General features: G+C 57.0%; 10 protein-coding genes across 10 annotated transcripts; 4 read left to right on the plus strand and 6 right to left on the minus strand.

The window, feature by feature from the left end:
- Nucleotides 1-2: 2 nt before the first annotated feature.
- Nucleotides 3-1165, minus strand: HETIRDRAFT_450383 (uncharacterized protein; the record flags this gene model as incomplete). The annotated part of the gene is made up of 5 exons (XM_009546608.1): nt 3-99; nt 161-288; nt 349-405; nt 507-637; nt 937-1165. 5 exons carry the CDS (start codon nt 1163-1165, stop codon nt 3-5), a joined length of 642 nt encoding a protein of 213 aa, XP_009544903.1.
- Nucleotides 1166-1197: 32 nt separating this feature from the next.
- On the minus strand, nt 1198-1863 carry HETIRDRAFT_450384 (uncharacterized protein; the record flags this gene model as incomplete). The annotated part of the gene is made up of 3 exons (XM_009546609.1): nt 1198-1501; nt 1564-1779; nt 1844-1863. The coding sequence occupies 3 exons, from the start codon at nt 1861-1863 to the stop codon at nt 1198-1200; spliced, it is 540 nt and encodes a 179-aa protein (XP_009544904.1).
- A 1378-nt stretch (nt 1864-3241) lies between these two features.
- Nucleotides 3242-4312, plus strand: HETIRDRAFT_315694 (uncharacterized protein; the record flags this gene model as incomplete). Its single annotated transcript, XM_009546610.1, has 2 exons — nt 3242-3469; nt 3581-4312. The coding sequence occupies 2 exons, from the start codon at nt 3242-3244 to the stop codon at nt 4310-4312; spliced, it is 960 nt and encodes a 319-aa protein (XP_009544905.1).
- Nucleotides 4313-5524: 1212 nt separating this feature from the next.
- HETIRDRAFT_439429 (uncharacterized protein) lies at nt 5525-6042 on the plus strand. Its single transcript, XM_009546611.1, has one exon. The coding sequence runs from the start codon at nt 5543-5545 to the stop codon at nt 5840-5842; it is 300 nt and encodes a 99-aa protein (XP_009544906.1). The 5' UTR covers nt 5525-5542; the 3' UTR covers nt 5843-6042.
- A 115-nt stretch (nt 6043-6157) lies between these two features.
- HETIRDRAFT_450386 (uncharacterized protein) lies at nt 6158-8153 on the minus strand (the record flags this gene model as incomplete). Its single annotated transcript, XM_009546612.1, has 8 exons — nt 6158-6540; nt 6778-7229; nt 7283-7413; nt 7467-7557; nt 7638-7753; nt 7808-7890; nt 7946-8081; nt 8139-8153. 8 exons carry the CDS (start codon nt 8151-8153, stop codon nt 6158-6160), a joined length of 1407 nt encoding a protein of 468 aa, XP_009544907.1.
- A 374-nt stretch (nt 8154-8527) lies between these two features.
- Nucleotides 8528-9438, plus strand: HETIRDRAFT_426186 (uncharacterized protein; the record flags this gene model as incomplete). Its single annotated transcript, XM_009546613.1, has 3 exons — nt 8528-8574; nt 8645-8874; nt 8909-9438. The coding sequence occupies 3 exons, from the start codon at nt 8528-8530 to the stop codon at nt 9436-9438; spliced, it is 807 nt and encodes a 268-aa protein (XP_009544908.1).
- A 1084-nt stretch (nt 9439-10522) lies between these two features.
- HETIRDRAFT_426187 (uncharacterized protein) lies at nt 10523-13143 on the minus strand (the record flags this gene model as incomplete). The annotated part of the gene is made up of 8 exons (XM_009546614.1): nt 10523-10673; nt 10728-11022; nt 11080-11168; nt 11240-11685; nt 11958-12084; nt 12168-12460; nt 12567-12657; nt 12893-13143. The coding sequence occupies 8 exons, from the start codon at nt 13141-13143 to the stop codon at nt 10523-10525; spliced, it is 1743 nt and encodes a 580-aa protein (XP_009544909.1).
- A 197-nt stretch (nt 13144-13340) lies between these two features.
- HETIRDRAFT_473716 (uncharacterized protein) lies at nt 13341-14751 on the minus strand. The gene is made up of 3 exons (XM_009546615.1): nt 14578-14751; nt 14346-14521; nt 13341-14288 (listed from the first exon to the last, which is right to left on the minus strand). Exons 1-3 carry the CDS (start codon nt 14695-14697, stop codon nt 13520-13522), a joined length of 1065 nt encoding a protein of 354 aa, XP_009544910.1. The 5' UTR covers nt 14698-14751; the 3' UTR covers nt 13341-13519.
- Nucleotides 14752-17343: 2592 nt separating this feature from the next.
- HETIRDRAFT_382648 (uncharacterized protein) lies at nt 17344-18601 on the plus strand (the record flags this gene model as incomplete). The annotated part of the gene is made up of 6 exons (XM_009546616.1): nt 17344-17434; nt 17488-17510; nt 17565-17720; nt 17787-18231; nt 18289-18441; nt 18493-18601. 5 exons carry the CDS (start codon nt 17344-17346, stop codon nt 18399-18401), a joined length of 828 nt encoding a protein of 275 aa, XP_009544911.1. The 3' UTR covers nt 18402-18441; nt 18493-18601.
- A 1247-nt stretch (nt 18602-19848) lies between these two features.
- HETIRDRAFT_416695 (uncharacterized protein) lies at nt 19849-20019 on the minus strand (the record flags this gene model as incomplete). Its single annotated transcript, XM_009546617.1, has 1 exon — nt 19849-20019. One exon carries the CDS (start codon nt 20017-20019, stop codon nt 19849-19851), a length of 171 nt encoding a protein of 56 aa, XP_009544912.1.
- Nucleotides 20020-22013: the final 1994 nt, after the last annotated feature.

Below are 22013 nucleotides of genomic sequence, written 5' to 3' on the forward strand. Positions count from 1 at the left end.
CTCTAATCAGGCTGCCGTACGTTTCGAAGCGACGCGGGATCGTGGACCGTGTTTTTCCAGCCCGGACTGGCACCGACGAGCATGCCATACGTGAACAGCCTGTCGGACGCGGAGCGAGCGAACGGGCGTGCGTGCGTGCGTGGAGTACGTCGTAGCATACGCGTGCGTTGCCCGAGTGTTGCGGTTCGATGCGCGATTCGCAGCGAGCTCGGATGACGGGAAAACGGGGGCGCGCGCGGGTTTGCGCGCGGGTGGAGACGGAGTGCGAAGACGATGCACGCTGGCAAGCTGATCGTGTACGGAGCGGTCGTTTTTTCTTTTTTTTTTTCTCTCTTTTGTTGTCTGGACCTTCCAGTGAGGGGGGGGGGGGGGCGCGATCAATATGATGCGATTGTTTGTGGTGGTCTGTCAGGGCATGCTGAGTGAATGAGTGAGTCTGAGTGCGGTGTGCGACGCCAGCGACGCCGACGCTCGCGCGTGCGTGCGTGGAGTACGTCGTAGCATACGCGTGCGTTGCCCGCGGTAATGCGGTTCGATGCGCGATTCGCAGCGAGCTCGGATGACGGTAAAACGGGGGCGCGCGGGTTTGCGCGCGCGCGGGCGGAGACGGAGTGCGAAGACGATGCACGCTGGCAAGCTGATCTTGTACGGAGCGGTCGCTTTTTCTTTTTCTTTTCTCTTTTGTTGTCTGGACCTTCCAGCGAGGGGGGGGGGGGGGACGCGATCAATATGATGCGATTTTTGTGTTGGTCTGTCAGGGCACGCTGAGTGAATGAGTGCGGTGTGCGACGCCAGCGACGCCGACGCTCGCGTGTGCTTGGTGTCAACAAAAGGCCTTTTCGGCGCGGCAGAAATCAACCATCACATACCGCCCCACGCTCCCGCACGCGTGCGTGGTGTGTGGTAAATGCTCATTCGACTGTGATCAAAGAGGACCACGGGCGTCGGGCGACACGAACAGAAAGGCGAGCGAGGAACGGCGGCCGCGCGAGTACTCTACCCAGCGAACCCCCGCCGTGCGAACGAGCAGCCGGGGCCGCAGGCGGGTCGTCTCGGCTGACGACCTTTGCGAGGTCCAGAGCCGGCGCGAGTGCGCCGCGGCACCGAGATGGCGGTCGCTCGCGTGGAAGGCAGCGGGGGTGTCGAGCTGGGGCGCGCCGCGCATCGCGTCGCATCGCATGCTGGTACATGTTGTGTTTACTGCGAGGGTCTGGCTGGTTTGGGGCGGGATCGAGAGCGCACGGGAGCTGTGGGCACGCGGGTCGTCGGGTGTTGGATCTGGAGGACGAGGGCGAGGGGCGGCGCGGGCGCGGGCGGCGAGTCGGGCAGCGGCGTCGACGTCGATGTCGCGGCGGGGACGGACTCGGGTGGTCGGTGCGGGAGCGACAGATCTGGGGGAGATCGCGGAGCAGCGGTGTGGTTCTGATGGGGAGATGGATCGGGGAGGGGCGTGCAGGCGCCACTGGGAGGCGGTGCGCGGCCTCGTGGGCTTGCATCATCGCTCGCGCCAATCGGGATCTCGCCTGACGTCATTTGCGCTGGCAGAGAAGCACGGGGTCGCACGTCTGTGCGTGCGCGGGGACGGCCGTGCGAGGGAGGGACACGAATGGGGCGTGGTGTGGCGGCGTGGATGTGCGACGGGGACGTGCGACGGGGATGTGCGTCGGGGGGACAAAAGGTGCGGGGAAGCAGCGGGCGATGACGTCGGGAGGGGGCGTAGCGAACGCCGAGGGCGGGGCGGTCGCCATCGATGGGGGCGGCGGGTCATGTGAGTCGAGGCTGTTTGTGTGCGAAAGGAGTGTGCTGGTGACGTCAGCGGCGACGACAGCGTGATGGAGCAGACCCTAACCCCGGCGATGACATCACGGTTCCCACGGGTGGGCGACGGGACTGCCCTCAGATCGCCCCGCCGGCCACCTGCTTGCTTGCTTGCCTCCTCCACTCCACTCCACCCTCCCGTCTGCCCTCGTCGTCCTCGCCGCCGTCGTCCAGCCCGTTCCCGTCACCGTCGCAGCCAGCGTCCGCAACACAATGGCCGGAGACCACAAGTGCCCCGTCTGCCAGGCAACTTTCACAAGGCCCCAGCATGTCGCAAGACACATGCGCTCTCGTGAGCCTTCTTCCACCGCTCACCGCTCCGTTGCTTGCCGTGGGGCCTCCTCTCCCGTTGGAGCCCCCGCCCCCGCATCCGCCCCTCCCCCCTCCCCGTCGCTCTGCCGGCCTTCTTCTCGGCCCTCCGCTCGACTCGCTCACTCACTCGCACTCACCCCGACCCCGCTCCACAGACACCGGCGATCGCCCATACAAGTGTCAGCACTGCGGCGACCAATTTGCACGCAGGTCCGTCCGTTCACCCTCTTCTTTCTTGGCTCTCTCCGTCCTCACATCTTCCCCCTCGTTTTGCTTTTACAACCCCCTCCCTCCCAGCGACCTCCTTTCTCGGCACGTCAATAAATGTCACGCAAACGAAAAACCCCTCGTCTCCTCCGCACCCAACCGCCGCAAGGGCGCTGCCGCCGCCTGCCGCGCCACAACCTCAAAGCAGGCCTGCGACCAATGCGTCCAGTCCAGCCTCCCCTGCGACGGCGCAAACCCCTGTTGTCAGCACCCTTTTCCCCTTATCATCATCCATCACCCGCCCTTCGCTCCCCTATATCCTCTTCCGCCTCTCGGTTACTGACTCACCCGCTTGCTTTCCTTCCCCCTTCTTTCGCTTCCCTCCCACCCCCCTCTCGCTTGTCCGAATATCATATTCCGCCGTCGCCGCGTGCACAAACGGCCCTTTCCGCTTCCGTCGCTCCCTGCAGCCAAATGCATACACCGAAAGTGCCGCTGCACCTATGTCAAGTTTCACCGCCAAACCGCTCCTCAAGGTCCCGGCCACCCCGCTCGCCCAGGGCCCAGCCATTCCTCCACGGGTACTATCGGCCCCAACAACCTCTACTCGGGCCTCTCCCTCAATGACCCCGCCCTCCCCTCGGCCCTCGGCCCCCTCCCGACAGTGCCCCCCGGCTACCGCCTCTCCGACACCTTTCTCATGGGCTCCTCCGCCGCCCCAACCCTACCCCCGCCACCCTCCCAGCTCTACGCCCCGCAATACACTTTTCCGTCTTCGTCGGCACAGGCGTATCCATCCAACTCGCTAGAGCCGTACTTGCTGGGCTCGGGCTCCGCCTCGGCCTCGCGCGAGTCGTTTGACAGCACCGCGGACTATGCCGCCCGGTACCGCCAACAGGCCGAGATGCTCTCGCGCTCCGCCTCATCCTCGTCGGCCGCGAGGGGCATGCCGAGCCTCTACATGGATCCTTCACAACAGCATCAACAGCAACAACAGCAGCAGCAACAGCAGCAGCAACAGCAGAGATACGGCGCGTACGGCTCGAGAGACGCCGGCGTCGACTACAATCTCGGCCATCCGCAATCGGACAGCATGGCCTTTCCGCCGTCAAACCCGGGCGTGAACGACAAGGTGCGTTACGTCACGATTGATTAAAGTGGTGGACATCCACGCATTCCGTGGCCAAAAAAGAGTCCTAGGTACTGACGGTTCCCGCCTTGCGCCGCCCTCCGTGCCCCACAGCCCGCGCCGTACAGAGACAGCTATGCGCAGTATGCCTCGCACGATTACGGGCCCACGCACGCGCCGCACCCCCCGGCGAACGGCAACCATCCGTTCCAGTTTGAGCTGCACGAGCACGAGCATCAGGGCCATCGCCGCGGATCGCTGTCGCTCGCGAGCGACGACGGGAGCGTCGCGGCGCACAGCCAGAACGGGAGCGCCGCGAGCCCCTCGCAGCCGTCGTCGGCTGCGTCGAGCAGCGTAAACCTTCCGCTGCCCGGGATCGGGATGCACGATTATGGCCACCCGCTCATGCACCGCGGACATTTACCACAACCACACGACCCGCACGATCCGCATCACCAGCACCGGCACCAGTACGGGCTCGCAGGAGGGTACGCAGACTCGGATGGGCGGCCCGCGTCCTCGTCCTCGTCGACGCACTCTCACGCTCACGAACACCAGCAGCACGCGGACGGCGGGTACCGCGCGCACGGCCAGCCCCATGTCCACCCTCACGAGGGCGAGGGCGGGTTCTCGAGCGCGTTTGGGCTCATGTCGCTCGACGACCCTGCGGTGCTCGCGGGCCTGAGCCAGGCGCGCCGTTTTTCGAGGGCGTGCTCGGCGTCCCGGACGCCTCGTCCAGCAGCAGCAGGACTGGAGGCGGAGGAGGAGGAGGAGGGGGCGGAGACGGTGGTGGGGAGGCGGAGGGAGAGGCTGACGGGAACGGGGGGCCGACGCCGGGGAACCTGAAGGAGCTGCGCGAGATGTGGAAGCAGTACATGCGGAGCCCGCTCACGGGCCCCGGGGCTCGTCACGCCCACCGCCGGCGCCAACGGCCTCGCGCACGCCGCACCGGACGGCGGAGGCGGCAGCGGATCAGGAGGTGGCGGAGGCGGAGGCGGAGGGTACATGGGTCACGGGCGCAGTCCCAAGCGCGAGCGCGGGCTGACGCGCGTGGCGAGCCTGCCGAGCGTGAAGACGCCCGACGCTGGCGCCGGAGCCATCGGCGGCCTGAGGACGCTGCATCGTCCCGAGGACCTGCGGAGCTATGAGCAGGCGGTGCTGGCGCGGCGGACGCCGTTGACGCTGAACCTCGTGCCGCGGCGGCGGGGAACCGGTGCGGGCGTCGGTGCGGGTGCGGGCGTGGGCACGGGTGCGGGTGCGGCGCCTTTGGATTCGAGGTCGAGTTCTGGGTCCGGGTCTGGGTCTGGACCGGCGTCGGTGGCGGGCTCGGTGGCGGGCTCGGTGGCGGGCTCGGTGGGCGGGTCCGAGGGGCAGAAGAGCAAGAGCGGGAGCGCGAGTCCGGGGCGCGGGGCAGGTGTCGCTGGGGGGCTGGCGTTGCCCGTGCCCGTGCCGATGCCGATGCAGGTGCCGCAGGCTGCGATGTCGACGATGCAGCAGCAGCAGCAGCAGCAGCAACAACAACAGCAGCAACAACAGCAGCAACAACAACAACAACAGCAGATGCATCAAGCGCAGATGCAGCAGATGCAGGCCGTGCAGGCGATGGAGATGAGCAGGCCGAGCAGCACGTCGAGCGTGGGGTCGAGTTTGGCGCACGTGTTTGGGCCGGGCGCGGGTGCGGGTGCGGGTGCGGGTGCGGGTGCGGGTGCGGGTGCTGGGCAGAGCGGGAGCCTGAGCGCGTCGGCGTCGCCGCATCCTGGGTCGCAGCAGCTTCACCCTCGCCATACGCATCTTCAACAGCAGCAGCACCAACATCAACGTCAACATCAGCAACTGCTTCCCGCGATGGAGCATGGCCTTGGCGGCGGCGGCGGCGGCGGCGGTGCGGAGGACGTGGCGCGGCCGTCGTTCAAGCGGCTGCCGTCGCAGACGCTGGGGCCGGACTACTCGAAGCGGGCGGCACGGATGGGGTACGGCGAGGGCGAGAGCGCGCTCGACGACGGGGAGGACGGGGAGTTTGGGTTTGGGGGCGGCGTTAACGGCGGCGGGGCGACGATGGGGCCGCCGCCGGTGGGAATGGCGGTGCGGGGGAAGGGCAAGTATCATCCGCTCTCGGGCGCGGACGTGGGCGCGGGCGCGGGCACGGACGCGGGGACGCAGCATCATCAGCTGCGGCTTGCGGAGCGCGGGCGGCGGATGAGCGCGCCGGGCACTGTGGGGAGCGGGGTGGGCGCGTTTGGGCTGGAGCTGGGGCTGGGGCTGTCGATGCCGATGCCGATGTCAGGGGCGTCGCTTAGGCGGGGCGCGGGTGCGGGTGCGGGCGTGGGCACGGGTGGGGTGGGTGAGCGGGGCGAGCGGGGCGAGTCGAGGGCGTAGGGCGAGGAGGAGAGGCGGCTTGGTGGACTAATTACTATGCATGCGTACATACCTCGTGTTCTATCTTTTCGCGTTTGCGTTTGCGTTGAGGGTGCTTCCTTTCATTTCAGTACGGCAGCGTCGGTTTCTTTCTTGTTCTTGTTACATACTGCTCGACTGACTCTGTTTGCCTCGGCCGTATACGATCCTAATGAACGATTCTTACCGCCATCGGCGCTCGCCTCGGAACTCGACGGACGCGCTGCGTGTATATAATATATGATATGATATGGTATGACATGTACATTTTCTTTCTTTTTTCTCTTTTCCTTTTTTTTACCTTTTTGGATGGATGGATGTGGGGTGGTGCGGTGTGGTGCTGTCGTCGTTCGGCGGTCCTTGTCCCGCTCGACGCTCGTGTCGTACAGCGTTCAACGTTTTGTCGAGGCGTCGAGGCGTCGAGGCGTCGAGGCGTGGGCTCCGGCGGTCACCGTGCTGCGTACTGCTGTGGTACGTGTGGAAATGTTGCTGTTGTGTGCATGCTTGTGTGTATGGACGAACGTGCGTGCGTATATTGTGTTTGAGGATGAACGGGTAGCACTCGGGTACTCGAGCTCGTGCACGTCTGAACTTTGGAGTCGACGCACAGCGCGACCGCGGAAGGCCGGGTGTCCCGGCGGACTCTGGAGAAGGAGGTGACGCCGATTCACTGATATACACTGATACGCTGCAGGCGGCCGGACGGCGCACGCGCCGACAAACAAGCTCTTGCAAGATTTTTATTCTTCGCGTGCTCATCGCACAGTCGCACACACGGTCAGAATCGCCGACCTCAGACTCAATCGCACAACTCAACAAGTCAACGCCCAAATCGGACAAAGCAAAAATATATATATATATTAATCGATCAGTCGCCCCCTCCCCAACTTAGAGACCCGAACAAGATAAAAAAGCACAGTGGCAGCGCTTGAGATCAGCTTGCCAGCATGCATCGTCGAGCGACTCCCGCGCGCCTTTCACGCGCGGACGCGGCCGTAGGTCGGCCTGCCAGCATGCATCGTCGAGCGACTCCCGCGCGCCTTTCACGCGCGGACGCGGCAGTAGGTCGGCCTGCCAGCATGCGTTGTCGAGCGACTCCCGCACGCCTTTCACGCGCGGACGCGGCCGTAGGTCGGCCTGCCAGCATGCATCGTCGAGCGACTCCCGCGAGCCTTTCACGCGCGGCCGCACGACGCCCGCCGCCCGCCGCCCGCCGCCGCCCGAGCGCGCTGCAAATCTGACATCCAATCGCGTCACGTGCTCGCAAGCCCGTGCGCCGGTTCCCGAACCCCGCGCGGCGACCACGCCTATCTGCATCACCACACGTGCGGCAGCCTGGTTCGCGCCCTGGTTGGCGCCGCGCAGGGCGCTAAGCCGCCGACCATGCGCGGTGTGATCGTTGAAGTCGGCGCATCGAGTGACAAGATGGGCGGCTCAGGCGATGCCGCGGGGCGTGCCAAGGGGATGTCTATGTGCGTGGATCGAGCGGTGAAGTTGTCATACAAAGCGGCCGCCGCAGGCGATGGAGGGGCGCGCGCCGGCGTGTCTTCAGTCTGATTATCCGTGTGGCATGGCTACGAGGCGGCTCCTATAGGAGGGGACAGACGTTCACCGCCGAAGCTGCGCCCTCGGCGGACGCGCGCTCGGCACCGCCAGATTTGGCGACCCCGAGGTGGTGGACGCGCGGTAGGCCGCGGCTATAGGGAGGAGCGGGCGACACATCGCGCTCCAGCATCGCCGTTCATGCGTTAGCTGTGCTCGGATACGGTGGATAGACGCGCCCTTGCACTGCTCATTGCCGTCGGTGGCGCGGGCGGCGCGGGGGGCGTGCGATCCCGGCGAGTGAGGGGGAGGGGGCCGGCGCCAGAGCCTCTTGGCGTGCGTCTCTTCGTTCTACACACGTCCCGCATCCGCTCTAGCGCGGCACATCACCCAAAAGCTCTTCACGTCCGCCCTGTGGCCGCGCGCGTCCAAAGTGCTCCGGACGACTGCACATTCAACCGTGCCAGTCGCTACCGGTAGCCAAACCACTGGACGAATCGACAAGTTAGCAAAAAGGCCGGCGATCTGGACGAGATCACGCACGCTGATTGGCCTCTCGGGGGCGCGCGAGCGGCGGGCCCATGCCTTGACCCTGCCTTGGGGCGTCAGCAGACCGGGTTCTTCGGTCGCGGATAAGTAATGTCTGTGCTCGCTTGTGCGTTGGACGGCGCTGGTCCCGCTGCAGGAAGAGAGCATGAGCAACGGCACAGTGCGAGGCGTCGACGGGCGGACATACGTTGCGTATGACCATGGAAGCGCAATATCGAGGTGGGTAGTTGTGATAATATGAGTTATGAGGGAGGGCAAGGTGCGTTGGGATGGAAGAGGACTCGCAGAGGGGTATTTATACGATGCTCGAGGGCCAAGTCTGCCACATGAATAAGCGACGCGCGCCCCATTGTGGACTCTGATGCCACATTCTTTTGTCCACCTCTCTCCAAGGCACGACCAGGCTGCCACACGGCGTGGTCGTTACTCGCCCTCGCCCTCGCCTCCGCCTATTGTCTACAGCTCATACGTCGCATAATTCCGAGGCGTCGTGCCGGCGCAGAACGAAGCCTGCCATATGCCGTCGAGATACACAGTCGCCGATTTTGAGGATACCGTATAGGTGCGTGGCGCGGCATGCCCACCCTCGCGGGCACCGAAGACGGTCGTGGAGCGGGATCTGGGTAGCCTCGTGCTTACCAAGCGGAATAGGCCAGGCGGGCTTTGAAAGACCACGGTGCGTTGCCGTCGGAGTCGTTACGGCTCGGCACGCCGACGGAGAGCGGAGCGACGGAGGTTGAAATGCCGGCTGGATGCGCCCCGAGCACCCGACACCGTGCGGATAGACACCGCGCCCCGCGGCCGCATCGCCACCACGCCTCGTCTTCCGGATCCGCCTGCGACACGTGACGCCCGCAGATACCGCGCGCCGTCGACCCTGTCAGTCAGGCAGCTGGCCGGCAAGTCCCCCGCAGGACAACACAGTGCGTCGCCTAACTATCTTCTGCGTTAGGTCAGCAACAGAGACTATGCGCCGCCTAGCTCAAGCGCGCACGCCATCTCGGTGCTGCACCGTCCACGCCCGCCTGCTTCTTGCTTCGCACAGTCGCTCGCGCACAACAAGGGCAGGTCGTTCGCGCGGCGGAGGCTCGGCGGGGGTCCGCTCTGCCTCGCTTCGCCCGTCTGGGGTTCACTCAAGCGGAGCCACGCACGCCGTGGGCCGCGGTGCTGCAGACACACTTCGCGCACGCGACATGCTCATCCCTCGCTCTCTGCCCCAATCAAAACGCGCACCACGTGTGCTCTCGCCGTTGCGCGATGCAGGCCTCGCCCGCGTGCCGGCAATGGGCCCTGCACTCATTTTGTTCATTTTGTTGATCGGTCGGCAGAGCGCGTGCGACAGGCGATGCGACGCAGTGGAATATCTCAGTTTGCTGGGAGGATGCAGCAGTCGAGCTCTGTCGCGCTCGAAAGTTCATGCCATACACGCGCCTCGAGCTGAAGAGCTTGGCGGCGCGGCGTCGGCGCAACTGAACAAACACTACTAAACGCTGCGGCTGTGCTGTGCAGAGCGCAGTGATCCACCCAAACAATCGAGTTGCACGTCGCACATGCTCCCAGTCTCTCAATCATTCACTCAGTCGCTCAGATATGCAACGTCTAGATAGATCAATGCAGCGCTTTATATTGATAGCGTCCCCCCCCAACTGATGGATGCTAATAGCAAAAAAAAACGACCGCTCCACAACAGGTCAGCTTACCATCTTACATGCTCAATCCACCTCCGCACTAGCTCTCATCATCGCATGAAGTGATATGATACCCCCCGCGTGCCCTCCGTTTTCCCGACATCCGAGCTCGCTGCGAATCACACATCCAACCACACTACTCCAATCCGTTGATTCTTACACAACGACATCCTAGATGCATTCGCTCGGTGTCCGATTCCCGCGCGCCCACGGGTCCATTCGACCTGCACTGCTGTATGCGTGTGACGGGCTTTCCATGAGTGGGCTGATCGGCCTGCATTCCCGGCTGGAAAAACACGGTCCACCAACCCGCCGCCCAGCACAGCGCGCGCACGCGCTGGACTGTACCACCCCACGTACGGCAGCCTGATCAGAGTCCTGAGATGCGTCGCGCAGAACGCGTATCTGAGGATGACGATGCGCGGTGTGGTCTTCAAAATCTGTGTGTTGAGTGGCGAGATGTGCGGCTCAGGCGATGCTGCAGCGCGCGGTGCCAAGGGGACGTCTATGTGCATGCATCGGGTGGTCAACAGGCTATAGAGAGTAGTCGCCGCAGGTGGTGTGGGGGCGAGGGAGGGCTTGACTTGGGCTAGATCATTCGTGTGGCATGGATGCAAGGTGGCCTTGATAGTAAGGACGCTCAGGGTGGGAGATGCGCCCCCGGGAGGCGAGTCGTCGACATCGCAGTATCTGATCTGGCGACTCCAACGTGGTGAACGCGCGTCGCCCTGCCATAGGGAGGAACGGGCGCATCACACTCCAGCATTGCCGTGCTTGCGTTTATGCGGACAGAAATAGTGGATGAACGGGCCGTATCGTGAGTCATCGCGTACGGCGGGGCGGGCGTCGCAACCGTCGTGTGAGTGGAAGGAGGGGAACGGCATCAGATCCTCTTGACGTCTGCTGCGTCGCTCCGCGCGTCCATAATTGGGCCTTCAAAGAATCGGTGCACCGAACTGTCCTGGTTGTGCCCGGGTAGTCTTACAGGGATCCCGGATCGACCGGCTGCTGATAAGGGCTGGATAGACAGGCCACTGCAATAGCCGACAAGTAAGTAGGAGCCCAGCCATCTAAAAGACATCGCTTACTTTGATTCGGAGCTGTGCTGACGTTTTCCCTGTTGCGATACGAACAGACGTATGTCTACAACTCTCGAGGTCGTCAGGCGCGTCTCGCACTCGGGAACGGCGCACCCGCTGCCTGAGAGGCACGCACCAGGCGACCGTGTCTCCGGTTCTGCTGCGCGTTTGTCCCTGTCGGGCGCACGAGCCGCGGGCCCGTTGCTTGACTCTGCCTTGCGACAGATCGGGCACGTCGTTCGCGGAGAAATAATGTCTGTGCTCGCTTGTGCGTTGAACGGCGCTGGTCCCGCATAATTGCGGGCTGGAGGAAGGGAGGATGAGAGACGGCACAGCGTGAGGCGTCAACGGACAGACATACGATGTGTAAGACCATCGACGCGCGATGCCGATGTGGGCAGTTGTGGTAAGATGAGTGGTGCGTGGATGAAGGCTGGAGAGAGGGAGGCGCTGTGAGAGAGGAGCGAATGCAGGGGTATTTATATGATGCTCGAATAAGCGATGCGCGCCGCATTGTGGACCCTCCTGCCACATTCTTTTGTCCACCTCTGCAAGGCATCGGGCCGCAGCGCATGGGCCAGGCTCTAGAGTCCACACGGAGCTGTGACTTTCCCTGCCCTCGCTCATTGTCCTGCGGGAGGCTTGAGAACATCCCATATGCTGCAGAGCTCCGAGGCATCATGCCAGCGTTGGCCAAGGCCCTGCCATAGTACTCGTGTGCTGCCGAGATATGCTGTCGATTTTCGAGTACAGTACACAAGTCCTGATACTGCGCGTATCTGCTTTGCAGCTGCGCGAGGACGCGTTGTGCCCACTCCGCGGGGCTCGAAGGCGTTCGTGGAGCGGGATCTGAGTGCAGGCACTGGGCAGCGTTGCGCTGGACGCTCGGCGTTGTCCGGCGGCACTCGCCGCTGCCTCTTTCGTAGCTCAGTAACGGCGCTGTTTGCACACTCGACGGTTCCACCATCTGCATGAGCATGGCGATATTGACGCGCCATCAAGCGAAGGGATGAGTGTTCATGGTGTCGAGATGGGACTGGCGCGGGCGCGCCTTCACCGTGCCACGCACGCTCATAGTGCGTTGTATGCATCTCATGGCTTTCGGTCTTACGCTGTGCGCTTTCCAGCTTCACTCGCACGGAACCATACACAATGATGGAAGAACAGAAAGCAATATATATATATATGCAAATCCCCACCCCCAGTCAAGATATTGTAAACAGACCCTCGCCATCATACCTGCCACTCGGCCCAACTTGTCTCCTCCCGCCGCATATCCGGTGAGTCATTATCGAAGGCGGGGAACGGTGGTATTGTTATTCTCCAGTGGAAGTCGAAAACCCCACAAACCCCTCTTTTTGCGCGTCTAGAGACTGTATTTAGTCCGTAGAACGGACGAAGATGACTCGAGGAATGCCCAATCGCAAGTTGTCAGATCCAATGACGTACGTGTTAAGCTCGATAGTGCGAGAGAAATCTGTGGGTAGATAGATATCCTGGAGTGCCAGGCCGTGTTCCTTCTGGCAACGATACGTTGCTACACAAGGGCAAGTAAATGCGGGGGAGGGTTGGGAAAGGGCGGGGTCACCGCCGTCGGTATTCTGAGTGACATCCGGCCGGGCGTCGAGAGGAGGATACCCACTATGAGTACCGGAAGCCGAGTGGCATTTGGCTGTAAGGTGTTCCTGTATCCTCTCGCAGAAGACGGAGGGATTCTCGTTGACGTTTTTAGGACATTGAATCTGCGGCAATGGACACGGTAGGATCGATGCTCGCATGTTGTGCAATGACCAGGAATCTTCTGATTATAGCCTATCCGAAGCACAGAGCGGTTCTGCGACACCGCACCTCGCGCTTGGAATCCATCTCCTCTTGCACGGGCAGCCGGCCACTGGTCATCCGCGACCGCGGGTGCTCTGCGCGGATCGGTAGCCTCAGTCTGCGCACGTTCATGGTGAGGATGGAAAATAAGCTCGTAGGGCCCATCATTCCCGAGGCTCATGGTCCCGTGTCATTGGAATGCGACAGATTTGGACGAAGGCTTGTTGCGAGGATGGTGGAGACGTCGTGGCATGAGCCTGAGCATCCCAGACCTTCCTGATAATGGCATCGCATTCGAGTAGGGAGGAATGGCATCAGAGCAATGAGGGGCAATCAAAGATGCCGCGACGTACCTGGTGACCCTCTTCACATTAGGATAGTGAGAAGGCGGGGTCCTTCGATGCGCTGACAACAGGTGCGTCAACGGGCGCAGTTGTCGGTAACGCGCAGGGTGAGTTGCTCGTGAACCTGGCGCGCAGGAAGCTTCGTTTGTGGCGTGCATCGGAGTGACGCCGTACATAATGTCTGTGCTCGCTTGTGTGCGCTCTGCATCTGCCAGTGCAGTGCCGCGGATAACAGTCTGTGTGGTCTGGTATCGTGGCATTGATGAGTGTCGATGCGATAGTGGTATATGGAGAAGGCGTACCTTGTTTGGTATCATGTATACGGCGGAATGTTTGAGAAAGTGATTGGGGACGGGGAAGCGGAGGAGAGCTGTTGCTGGCAAGAAAGGGATTGCGCCCGGGTATTTATAGGATCGTGTTTGCCACATGTAGCCACGATGCACCGTCGAAGCGCCTTCGGAGCCACATGCCACATGTTTATTGTTACGTCGTGTGCCACAAGAAGCGTAGCACTGTCCGCATCGAAAACGTAAGACTAGATCAAAAAAAAGAGACATAACTCGACGAAAAGAAGTCAGCATGAGTGCGGAGCGAAACTGTTCCAACACAATATCCCGTGAGCTGAAATGATTCTGTTTACAAGATGCCTCTCCTCGAGAACCAAACCTGGAGAGCGTCCGCTTGGGTGAGCCAAACGCTTCGCCCGAGATCAATCAATCGACCAAGGTACGTCGTCACAATATCATCGTAAGTGGTAATGAAGTCCAGATCTGTCGCAGTCATAAACCGACCTCGACCTGTTTCTCCGCCAAAGGTGATGTCATGCCACAGATCCTCCAGTCCCTGGAGGTATTGAGACTGTTTCTCGCCATGTGGTCCTCGCCCTATACCCTTAGCAATTGCATAGAACGTCCCACGATTGGCATGAAGGCTGTGCGGTTTGTGCACACAGAGAGATATGGAAAGATTGTCAAGCATATGTAGAATCTGGGCAGTCAACAATTTCTCGGGGTGGGAGAGTTTAATTACGATCGTCCCTCCTGGCGCCACTGACCGTAGAGCGATGACAATCTGAGAGATGAGAAGACGATGACGATCCCATTCATCTGGGTCGGTCAGCGCAGGGGAGCGATAGGTCCGCAAGAAGTGTCCATCGAGAATAACAATGTTGAAGCGTGCTGCGAAGCCATCTGGCAAAGGCTGCATGGAAGTCAGCAACAGCGGTCTGTGACCCGAATGAAGTTTGTAGTAGAGGAGATCGGCGAGGTGCAGTTCGAAGCGAGAGCTGAGATGCTGTTCGAGAGCCATGGGATGACCGCCCTGTTCGATTGGTAGCGAGATCCCAGTGCCATGGGCACGATGATGTTTCTGAAGAATATAGGACGTGAAGCCGCCTGGACAGCATCTTCCGATCAAAGACCGTCAGTGTCTACACTTCGATAGCGAACCCAAAAAGCCTTACCCAAGGTCTAAAAATTCCAATCTCCCAAAGGTTGGGACAAATCGCGCCTGGACATCGAGCTCGCGGAACACCTTCTTCATCTTGTTGAACCATATCGAATTCATACGATCGTCTGCGGAATCCGCGATCTGTCTCTGGCGATTGAAGTGACCATCTAAGCCTTCCTCATCCCAACCCTAAATGAGGGCAGCCATACGTCAGAATCTCGAAAGGCGAAGTTGATGTGTCGCACCTTCTTCCTCAATACTTTCAGCAGCTCCAGTTCGAAAACGTTCTGTGCCAGAATTTCAGAGGAAAGGTCCTTCAGCAAATATGGCTCGGGGCATTGAGGAGAGACTGGAGACGTAGCCATGATGAGAGCAGGCACTTGAAGCCCGTCTATTCGCCTCCCAGGTAGAAATAGTCCCCTGTCGTTGATGTCACGGGTCAAGCACTAACCCGTTATGCTTATTCCAGAACTATATGATTGATTGTACGGAGATTGAGATTGCTTCTTTCGTCTCAGGTTCACCGAATCTGGTCTCCAGCGGCTAAATCGTGAGCTTAAAACTTGCTGAGCCCACCAACGCGACCCGGGATGAGCCAATTATATACTCAAAAAGCATGAAATGAGCAAAGGCAAGCTTTCGTAAAACATGGCCGCCTCACCTGAGAATGTCACCCGATTATGCCGTTCTTCGTCATGATGAGCCAACGCTCGACTCCAGTCCACATTGATCACGATAAGACGGATACCAGGCTGATAGAACTAAATATAGTTTCCAACTATTACATAGAAAGAACCAAGTTAATAGACCGCGGAGACGCATGGTCCGGACGCCGCGAGGATGCAGACAGTCACTGACGTCATTGACGACTGCGCCTCCCGATATATCCTGAAGTGTATCAAGAACAACCCAACCGGGGCTAGAGACAATTCTATCAAAGCGGCGAAGTCGCAGAGATACCTTTACGAGGATAAAGGTGTGTGTGATCCTTCGAGGTGGAGCTCCTCGCCTCGCCGCCCTCTCTCAAACTCAACCTCTCGATAATGGTTCCTAGACGGGAAGGCCTTCGCTAGATGCGCGCATCGGATGAGGCAACACCTACTGGGTATAAGCAGGGATGAGGAAAGGACCTATGTGTGAGGGCAAGGATGAAGGATCAAAAAGAGCGATGCGCTTTGGAGAAATGCAACGTCAAGTGGGGCCATTCCGAGAAAGATAACTGTCCTACAATGAAGGAGCAAAACATGAGCGAAACTTGAGCGAGAGAAGTCGGAAGATATTCTTACGTCACTGAGTACCTCACATGGCTTCTACACGGCGACATGGTGATCCAGATCCACTAGCTTTCCTGACTGTCGATTGAGCCGTGGGGAGGCACTCCTCAATGGGATTGACGGGAATGCCAACCTTAGAGATGAGGATTAGGCCAGGCTCGATGCCGGGGAGGAGCGAGAGGATGAAGAGGGATGCATCTTATTCTGAAGTCGAGAAAATACAAATGTAATACGAAGCTGCACAAGAGAAAGAGACTACCCATGAATTCTTTTGATTGGGTCATCAAGCCTCATCGGTGGGACAGTATCCGAGTATTGCAAGTGCGCACCTGAGGGGTGGGTGTGTGGATATATTCGCGTGCGCAAGAAAGCTAGGTATGTGCATAAATTCGCCGGCGGTGGCATAATCAGGCGGCTGTCGAGAGAGTGTCTGGTGAACAAAAAGGGGGGCAAAAGAAGTAGGCAGTAAGCAGACCTTGAGCCGTAAGATCTTAAGTAAGATAGTGAGGAAGCGATGATGCGTATACAAGATAGGAGGGGACAGTCGAGGAGAAAGGGTTTTCGTGAGAGCATTCATGCAGTCGAGAGTCGCCACGAGGCCACGAGTACATCCAATCGGGATGTGGTTTTATGTGTCGCCACCTGAGTCAAAGTGCAGGTCAAAGGTGGACAAAGATTGAAATTGTTACATGAGCTCCACTGCGTAGGACTTCTATGGTCCAATTTCTCAGATAGTTTCATTGTCCAGAAACACATAGTCTTTCTACCGGTGGTCAGGGGTCACTATAAAGAGGCTTTACAAACGGACGCTGGTCGATAATATATGAGTATCATTCCCTGGAGTGAACGGACAAAACAATGCGCACTCCTTGGGTCTCAATGAGATTAGCAAATGCCTTTTTCCCCCATTACCTCAATCATCTCATGCTCCATGTCGAGAAAGACATTTATTGGACGGATGCGATATAGAGAAAGTCGCTCGCGTGTTTGACTTGTAAAAAGGACGAACATCGCCTGTCTACGAGGCCAGATGCACCGTTCTGAACCTCATGTCCAAGGCCAAATTGTCAAATTTTCCATGGTCGTCTTTCTCAGGACGTGTGAAGATATCATGTTAGGTGTCAGCTTCAGGATGTTTTGCCTGATACTGTCCTGTGTCGACGATCTGGAGTAGTCATAATGGAAATTGGAGCGCGAGGAAGTGTCAGAAAATTTGACTAATGCCATTCAACGCTTTCGCTTGTTGTGGATGATAGAGATGAATGATGGTCGATGTATATGTTCCGTTCAACGAACGACGCGTCAACGTCGCGACTGGTTGCTTTCCAAATGAGCACAAAGCTTACAAATGTAAGTACGACCCGTGCACGTCGCTTTTGGACTGACCTTCCCAGCTCCTTTCGCCCCCGGGCTCTCTTTTCTTCTCATAGTCGCTTGAGCTTAATGTATATACTGGGTTTTAAAGTCGCCATTATTCTAGCGGCATTGAATACGAAGCAGACATGGACATGCAATATGCAGGGTGTTCAGAATCATAGCACGTCGTCGACTTAGATAGACCTCGGTGAGTGGCAACCTTACGACGCCAGGGACACGATTGACACTTGCTTTTCCAAGTCCGAAGGTTGGGCCATTGGGAAAACAGAAAAGATCTTCTTCTTAATCTCGAATCACCGTCCATCGCACACCGTCTCCAACGCAAATCCTCAACTTTCCATATCAATCAGATCCACCACCATGATGTCTTCTGTCCCGAAGACTTCCCAATTCTCCTGTACTTTTTGTTTCAAGAAAGCGAAGCATAACAATAAACTTCTGCGATGCAGTGGTGAGCGTATCGTCGATGTCCGTGCAAACTCTCAATACTAAATCGGGTTCAAGGTTGCCACTCAATGTATTACTGTGTCAGTGACCTTCGCTCTCATACTCGAACAAGAGCTGATCGACCCATTCTGCAGAGCAAAACATGTCAAGGAAGCCATTGGCCCGTGCACAAAGACCTCTGCAAGAGCTTGCGGCGGACTCTAGCGCCCGATGGTCCTCTCTCGTTGATAGAACCCTTGTCTGGCAAGCGCAAGCTAGACATTTTGAATGATCTCCGTCTGTGGCGTACGGTAAGTGTCAGATTTTGTATGCGCCACGCATGAGCGTTCCCATTGATTCTTTCTTGTATATGTTAGACGCATCAGGATGCCCTCAACTTTGTCACTATTCAAGCCTTGCAATTAGATATCTTCCCCGAGCGTGCCAAAAATCAGTTTCTCGAAATTGATCTCGAGTACACATCAGACCAATCGCGCGACAAGTTCATCATCAAATCCGGGCACATTCACACCGATGTTCCTGCTGAGGAAATGCTCTACAAGAGTTATCATGGAACAGCAGATGATGGTCCTGCTGATGGCACGGTGATAGTGGCAAACCTCAGTGTCTCGTGTGGCAATGTGTCAAGTGCAGGAGGGATAGTGATGGGAACCAGTATTGTCCCTCGAGTATCTGCAGCGAATTGGCTCGAGATTTTGAGAAAGGTGACGTCTCAAGAAGTAAGCCTCCACACCTTCAGGGACATATTGGGCGCAGTGCGTCCATATTATGACAGCCGTATGAGCAATGATCCGTCACTCTGTAAGTGCAGGCGTACGTCTCTCGGTAATTGAGGAGATCCTTATACTTTATGGACAGACCTTATCGCGCAACTGGCCCGCGATGTGATAATAGGAGACATGTATTCTTCTAGTGATCCAACTTTCCACACGACCGTTTACATGGCGCTCTCAAGTCCGGATTCTGACTAGTCTTCGTGAATTCACATATATACGTTGCAGTATTTCACTTGTAAGCATCCAGTTCTTCATTCACAATCAAGGTGGCTGATGGATTCAGCAGAATTCAACAGACGAAGGTGTGCGTGATCGTGATGTATCATATACATGTATACCGTTTACTTGTGAACGATGCCGACTCTAAAGTGAACAGATTTGATACTCTACCATTCATTTCTTCTCAGGCAGGAATGACAGCGACTATTATGAGATGTGACTTCATAACTAAGGTGCGATGGCACCGAACTGGTGCCGAAAAGTGGACAATATGCTTAGCTTTGTCTCGCTTAGCCCGACAAGCTGGGACCTTTCTGAAGACGTCTGTTTCATTTCTTCATCTGACAGTCAAATAAATTCTTCAATTCCTCATTCTCGTGTCGTACCCTGAGTGACTGTCACCGTCTACCCCGTACCCAGACGCTTTCTCTTAGCAGGATCCATCTGGTGGGGTACGCTCCAGAGCTGTCATGTTGTGGCAAGCATCGAGCTCTTTGCGCTGTTCGATGTGATGAATTATGGCATCAATACTATTAAGGGCAATGATAGGAGTAATGGGAGACGTCCTGACGCAAGCACGTGATTGATATATGATTGTAATCCCACCCCAGAAATTTGACAAAAAGAGAACATTACAATATGTAAGTGGAGGAAGACACGCCTGTCACCCTCACCGGCCCCATCCAATTTATGGCGGTGGCCTCTAAACCCGTACGGGCTAGGGAGGCGCTTTGGCTTGAGCTGTTGATCATGGAAATCGATAAGGCCGAGGCGACCATATCCACAAGAGTCTACGTCAACGCTGGTTGTAGAGGCCATTTGGAGTGTTGCATGATCCTGGCACAAGCGGGTGTTCACATTCAGGAGGATGATCAGGGTGGATGCGGGGAGGAGCAACGCTAGGAGACCAGCAAAGTAGGCATGACCGAAGCTGGTCATTTTGGATGGAACAGGTGGCAAAGCGGAGAAGCAGGCCACTCGTACATCGCTTGAATATCGCCCTTGCAAGTGACCTATAGAGGGCAGGGTACGTGTGCATGTCGTCCCTGCCAACCCATAAAGAAGGCCTACAGTTCTACAGTGGCTTGATCGCATGAAGAGCTCAGAATCGTCGGTCTGGGTCAATTTAATCTGGCCATCATATCCTGGTTGACGCAAGGAATACAAGTTAGAATGGCCAGCAGAGAGAATAGCGATATGTGCAGCCGTCTACGTACAGTATGATTCCTATGTCTGGTGACCGAATTCTTGAAGGACAGGCTTCCCATTGCCTTGCTATATCCCTCGAGCCAATTCCATGAGGTTCCTAATGAAGTAGTCAGCGATGAGACATACAAAATAGATGTGAACGAGACTAACTAGGACTAACCGTCACTGCGGGTGCTGAATACAACGTCGCACCATGTGATAACACGTTGACCACTTAGGGGATATAGACCCTTGGGAATACGGCCATCGATGCAATCGATGATCCTCCCACGGCCCTATCTCTACCAGATCTCAATTCGTGAGGAAACAACATCCCATCAGTCAACATGATATGCGCTATATGCAGGATCGATGCCAAACTGAACAATAATCCTGATTGAATCATGAGATGGGTAGTCCAGCAGTGCATGCCCTCATGTCTCCTTTTTCACGTCCTTGGACAGACTACATGCCACTGTAGTCATAAGCAGAGACAGTCCAGGAGAAGATATCGAGAACCTGTAGGTGTCTTCATAAAGGCGATAATACTGTCGACATCCACAGGTTGCCGATGAAATAATGTCAGTGCTCGCTTGCTCGAGTGCCCGTTTGGTACGAGCGAGCAGCAATATGTAGCGAGAACTGCGGAGCCTGGTTTTGGTGGCAGGGAAATAAGAGAGGTACTTCGACAGCGAACAGTTAGCAGCAGGAAATGAAGACATTGAAGGAGAGCATACGTTGTCTATGTCACCAAGATCGTAAAAGCAAAGCTTCGGTCGGCGCTGATCCAAGAAAACCCCGAGAGCAAAGGGATATGCAGGCAGCATTATGGAGGTTATTGAAGAAAGAGAGGGTCGATTGGGGCATATTTAGACGATTTCGATAAATCATGTGGCATGCTGTTTATTGTTCACAAAGCTTGGTCCACAAAACTTGCCTATTGTCCTCCGCCATGTCCAAGGCCCCAGAGACCCGCCCACTATTGTGAATGTGGCAATCCTACGGAGATGGGGTTGCCCAGGCTCATGCGACACATCTATTTACGCACCAAAGAACTGCATTCTCCGTTGCATAGATCTGCAAGAAAGTTCTTGTCTGACCATACTTAAGCCAGATAGAATCATTATGGCAACGTAAAGCCATACAGACAAGATTGAGAGTGAGAAAATCAGCACATGTGTTTTCAAAATTCTTCAGGACCGGGTGCAAGCCATATCAGCACGGTAGTGTCTATTGCTGAGAAAGAAATGTGGGAGCTTTCAAAGCATAATAATAATAACCCAACAAAAAGAAAGGACAGCATCTCGAGAAAATCCGCTGACGACGATTGTCGATAGTGCGGGAGGGTCCGATACATGGACCTTGGACTAGAGACTCCATTAGAAAGCGATGGAGGGATTAAAGATGCGTGAATGCTACCGGGAGACGAATCCTTATACAGATCAACACTAGAGCAGTAGCAAAATGGTAGAAAGGAACACACCAACAAATCCTGTGCAACGATTTTCACCCTGAAACCGGTCCCCAAACAACCTGGGAGGCAGCCATATCCAAGGACTAAATTCACTCAGTGAATCATCATCTAGTATAGCCATACTGTAGTCGCCAAAAAAATGAAGGGGGAACAGCAGGTAGAGCTTCCGTCATGTCGTCATCTATAGTTCGCGAAAAGAATCTGAGAGGACCATGCTGCAGTTTCCGTATCACACAAAAGGGTTGGCCATCGATAGAAATGTTGAAGACTCTGGGCTAGCTCTAGTTCCCGTGGCGCCTTACACAGAAGACAGTCGTTCTGTATATAGGTCAGCTCCATACGAGAGGGACCGCACACTGCAGACGGTTGTTGTGACGGACAAAGCCAGCGGAGTGTGAAACAAATCTTCTCCAGTTGAGCCTATCTCCACGAGCTCACCTCCACAGATCTACACACTCACTGCGCTTGGGATTATTTTGAAGAGTATCGGTGTATGGGCAAACTTCCAACCCGTCTTGAATTTTTCCCATTTAGTGTCGCTCTTGCTCGACGACAATTGTCGTCTCCGCTGAGCCCAACATCGTCTGCAGTGATCAAATAAATTTTGTTCCAGGTATCGTGTTCTCTGAGCATCAGCCCTCGTCTCCCATGACTCTCGAAACTAACTCAATATAAGATCCCCCGGAATACTCAATACGTTCACAGCGCTCCTTTTGAGTTCAGAGTTCCGCGACCATTCCGCCTGTCTAATAATAAAGTTAGAGGGCGAGTTGCGCCAGATCATTATCTAGGAACGGCCTCCTATACATCACTGGGATTTTACATTAAACATGATATATCAGTCACTTGCGTTGTTTTGCAAAGACACAGGCAGAGTTCCGTTCATATTTAGAATTCTAATGAATGTGATGTATGGTCCACCCTCC

This window comes from Heterobasidion irregulare (genome assembly GCF_000320585.1).
Source record: "Heterobasidion irregulare TC 32-1 unplaced genomic scaffold scaffold_04, whole genome shotgun sequence".
NCBI lineage: Eukaryota > Fungi > Basidiomycota > Agaricomycetes > Russulales > Bondarzewiaceae > Heterobasidion > Heterobasidion irregulare.

Coding starts and splice junctions, on each gene's coding strand:
- HETIRDRAFT_439429 (XM_009546611.1), top strand. CDS start 5,543: ATGGCGGTGCGGGGGAAGGGCAAGTATCATCCGCTCTCGGGCGCGGAC.
- HETIRDRAFT_473716 (XM_009546615.1), bottom strand. CDS start 14,697: ATGGCTACGTCTCCAGTCTCTCCTCAATGCCCCGAGCCATATTTGCTG. Junction 14,522..14,577: donor TGAAAGTATTGAGGAAGAAG/GTGCGACACATC, acceptor GCCCTCATTTAG/GGTTGGGATGAGGAAGGCTT. Junction 14,289..14,345: donor TTGGAATTTTTAGACCTTGG/GTAAGGCTTTTT, acceptor TTTGATCGGAAG/ATGCTGTCCAGGCGGCTTCA.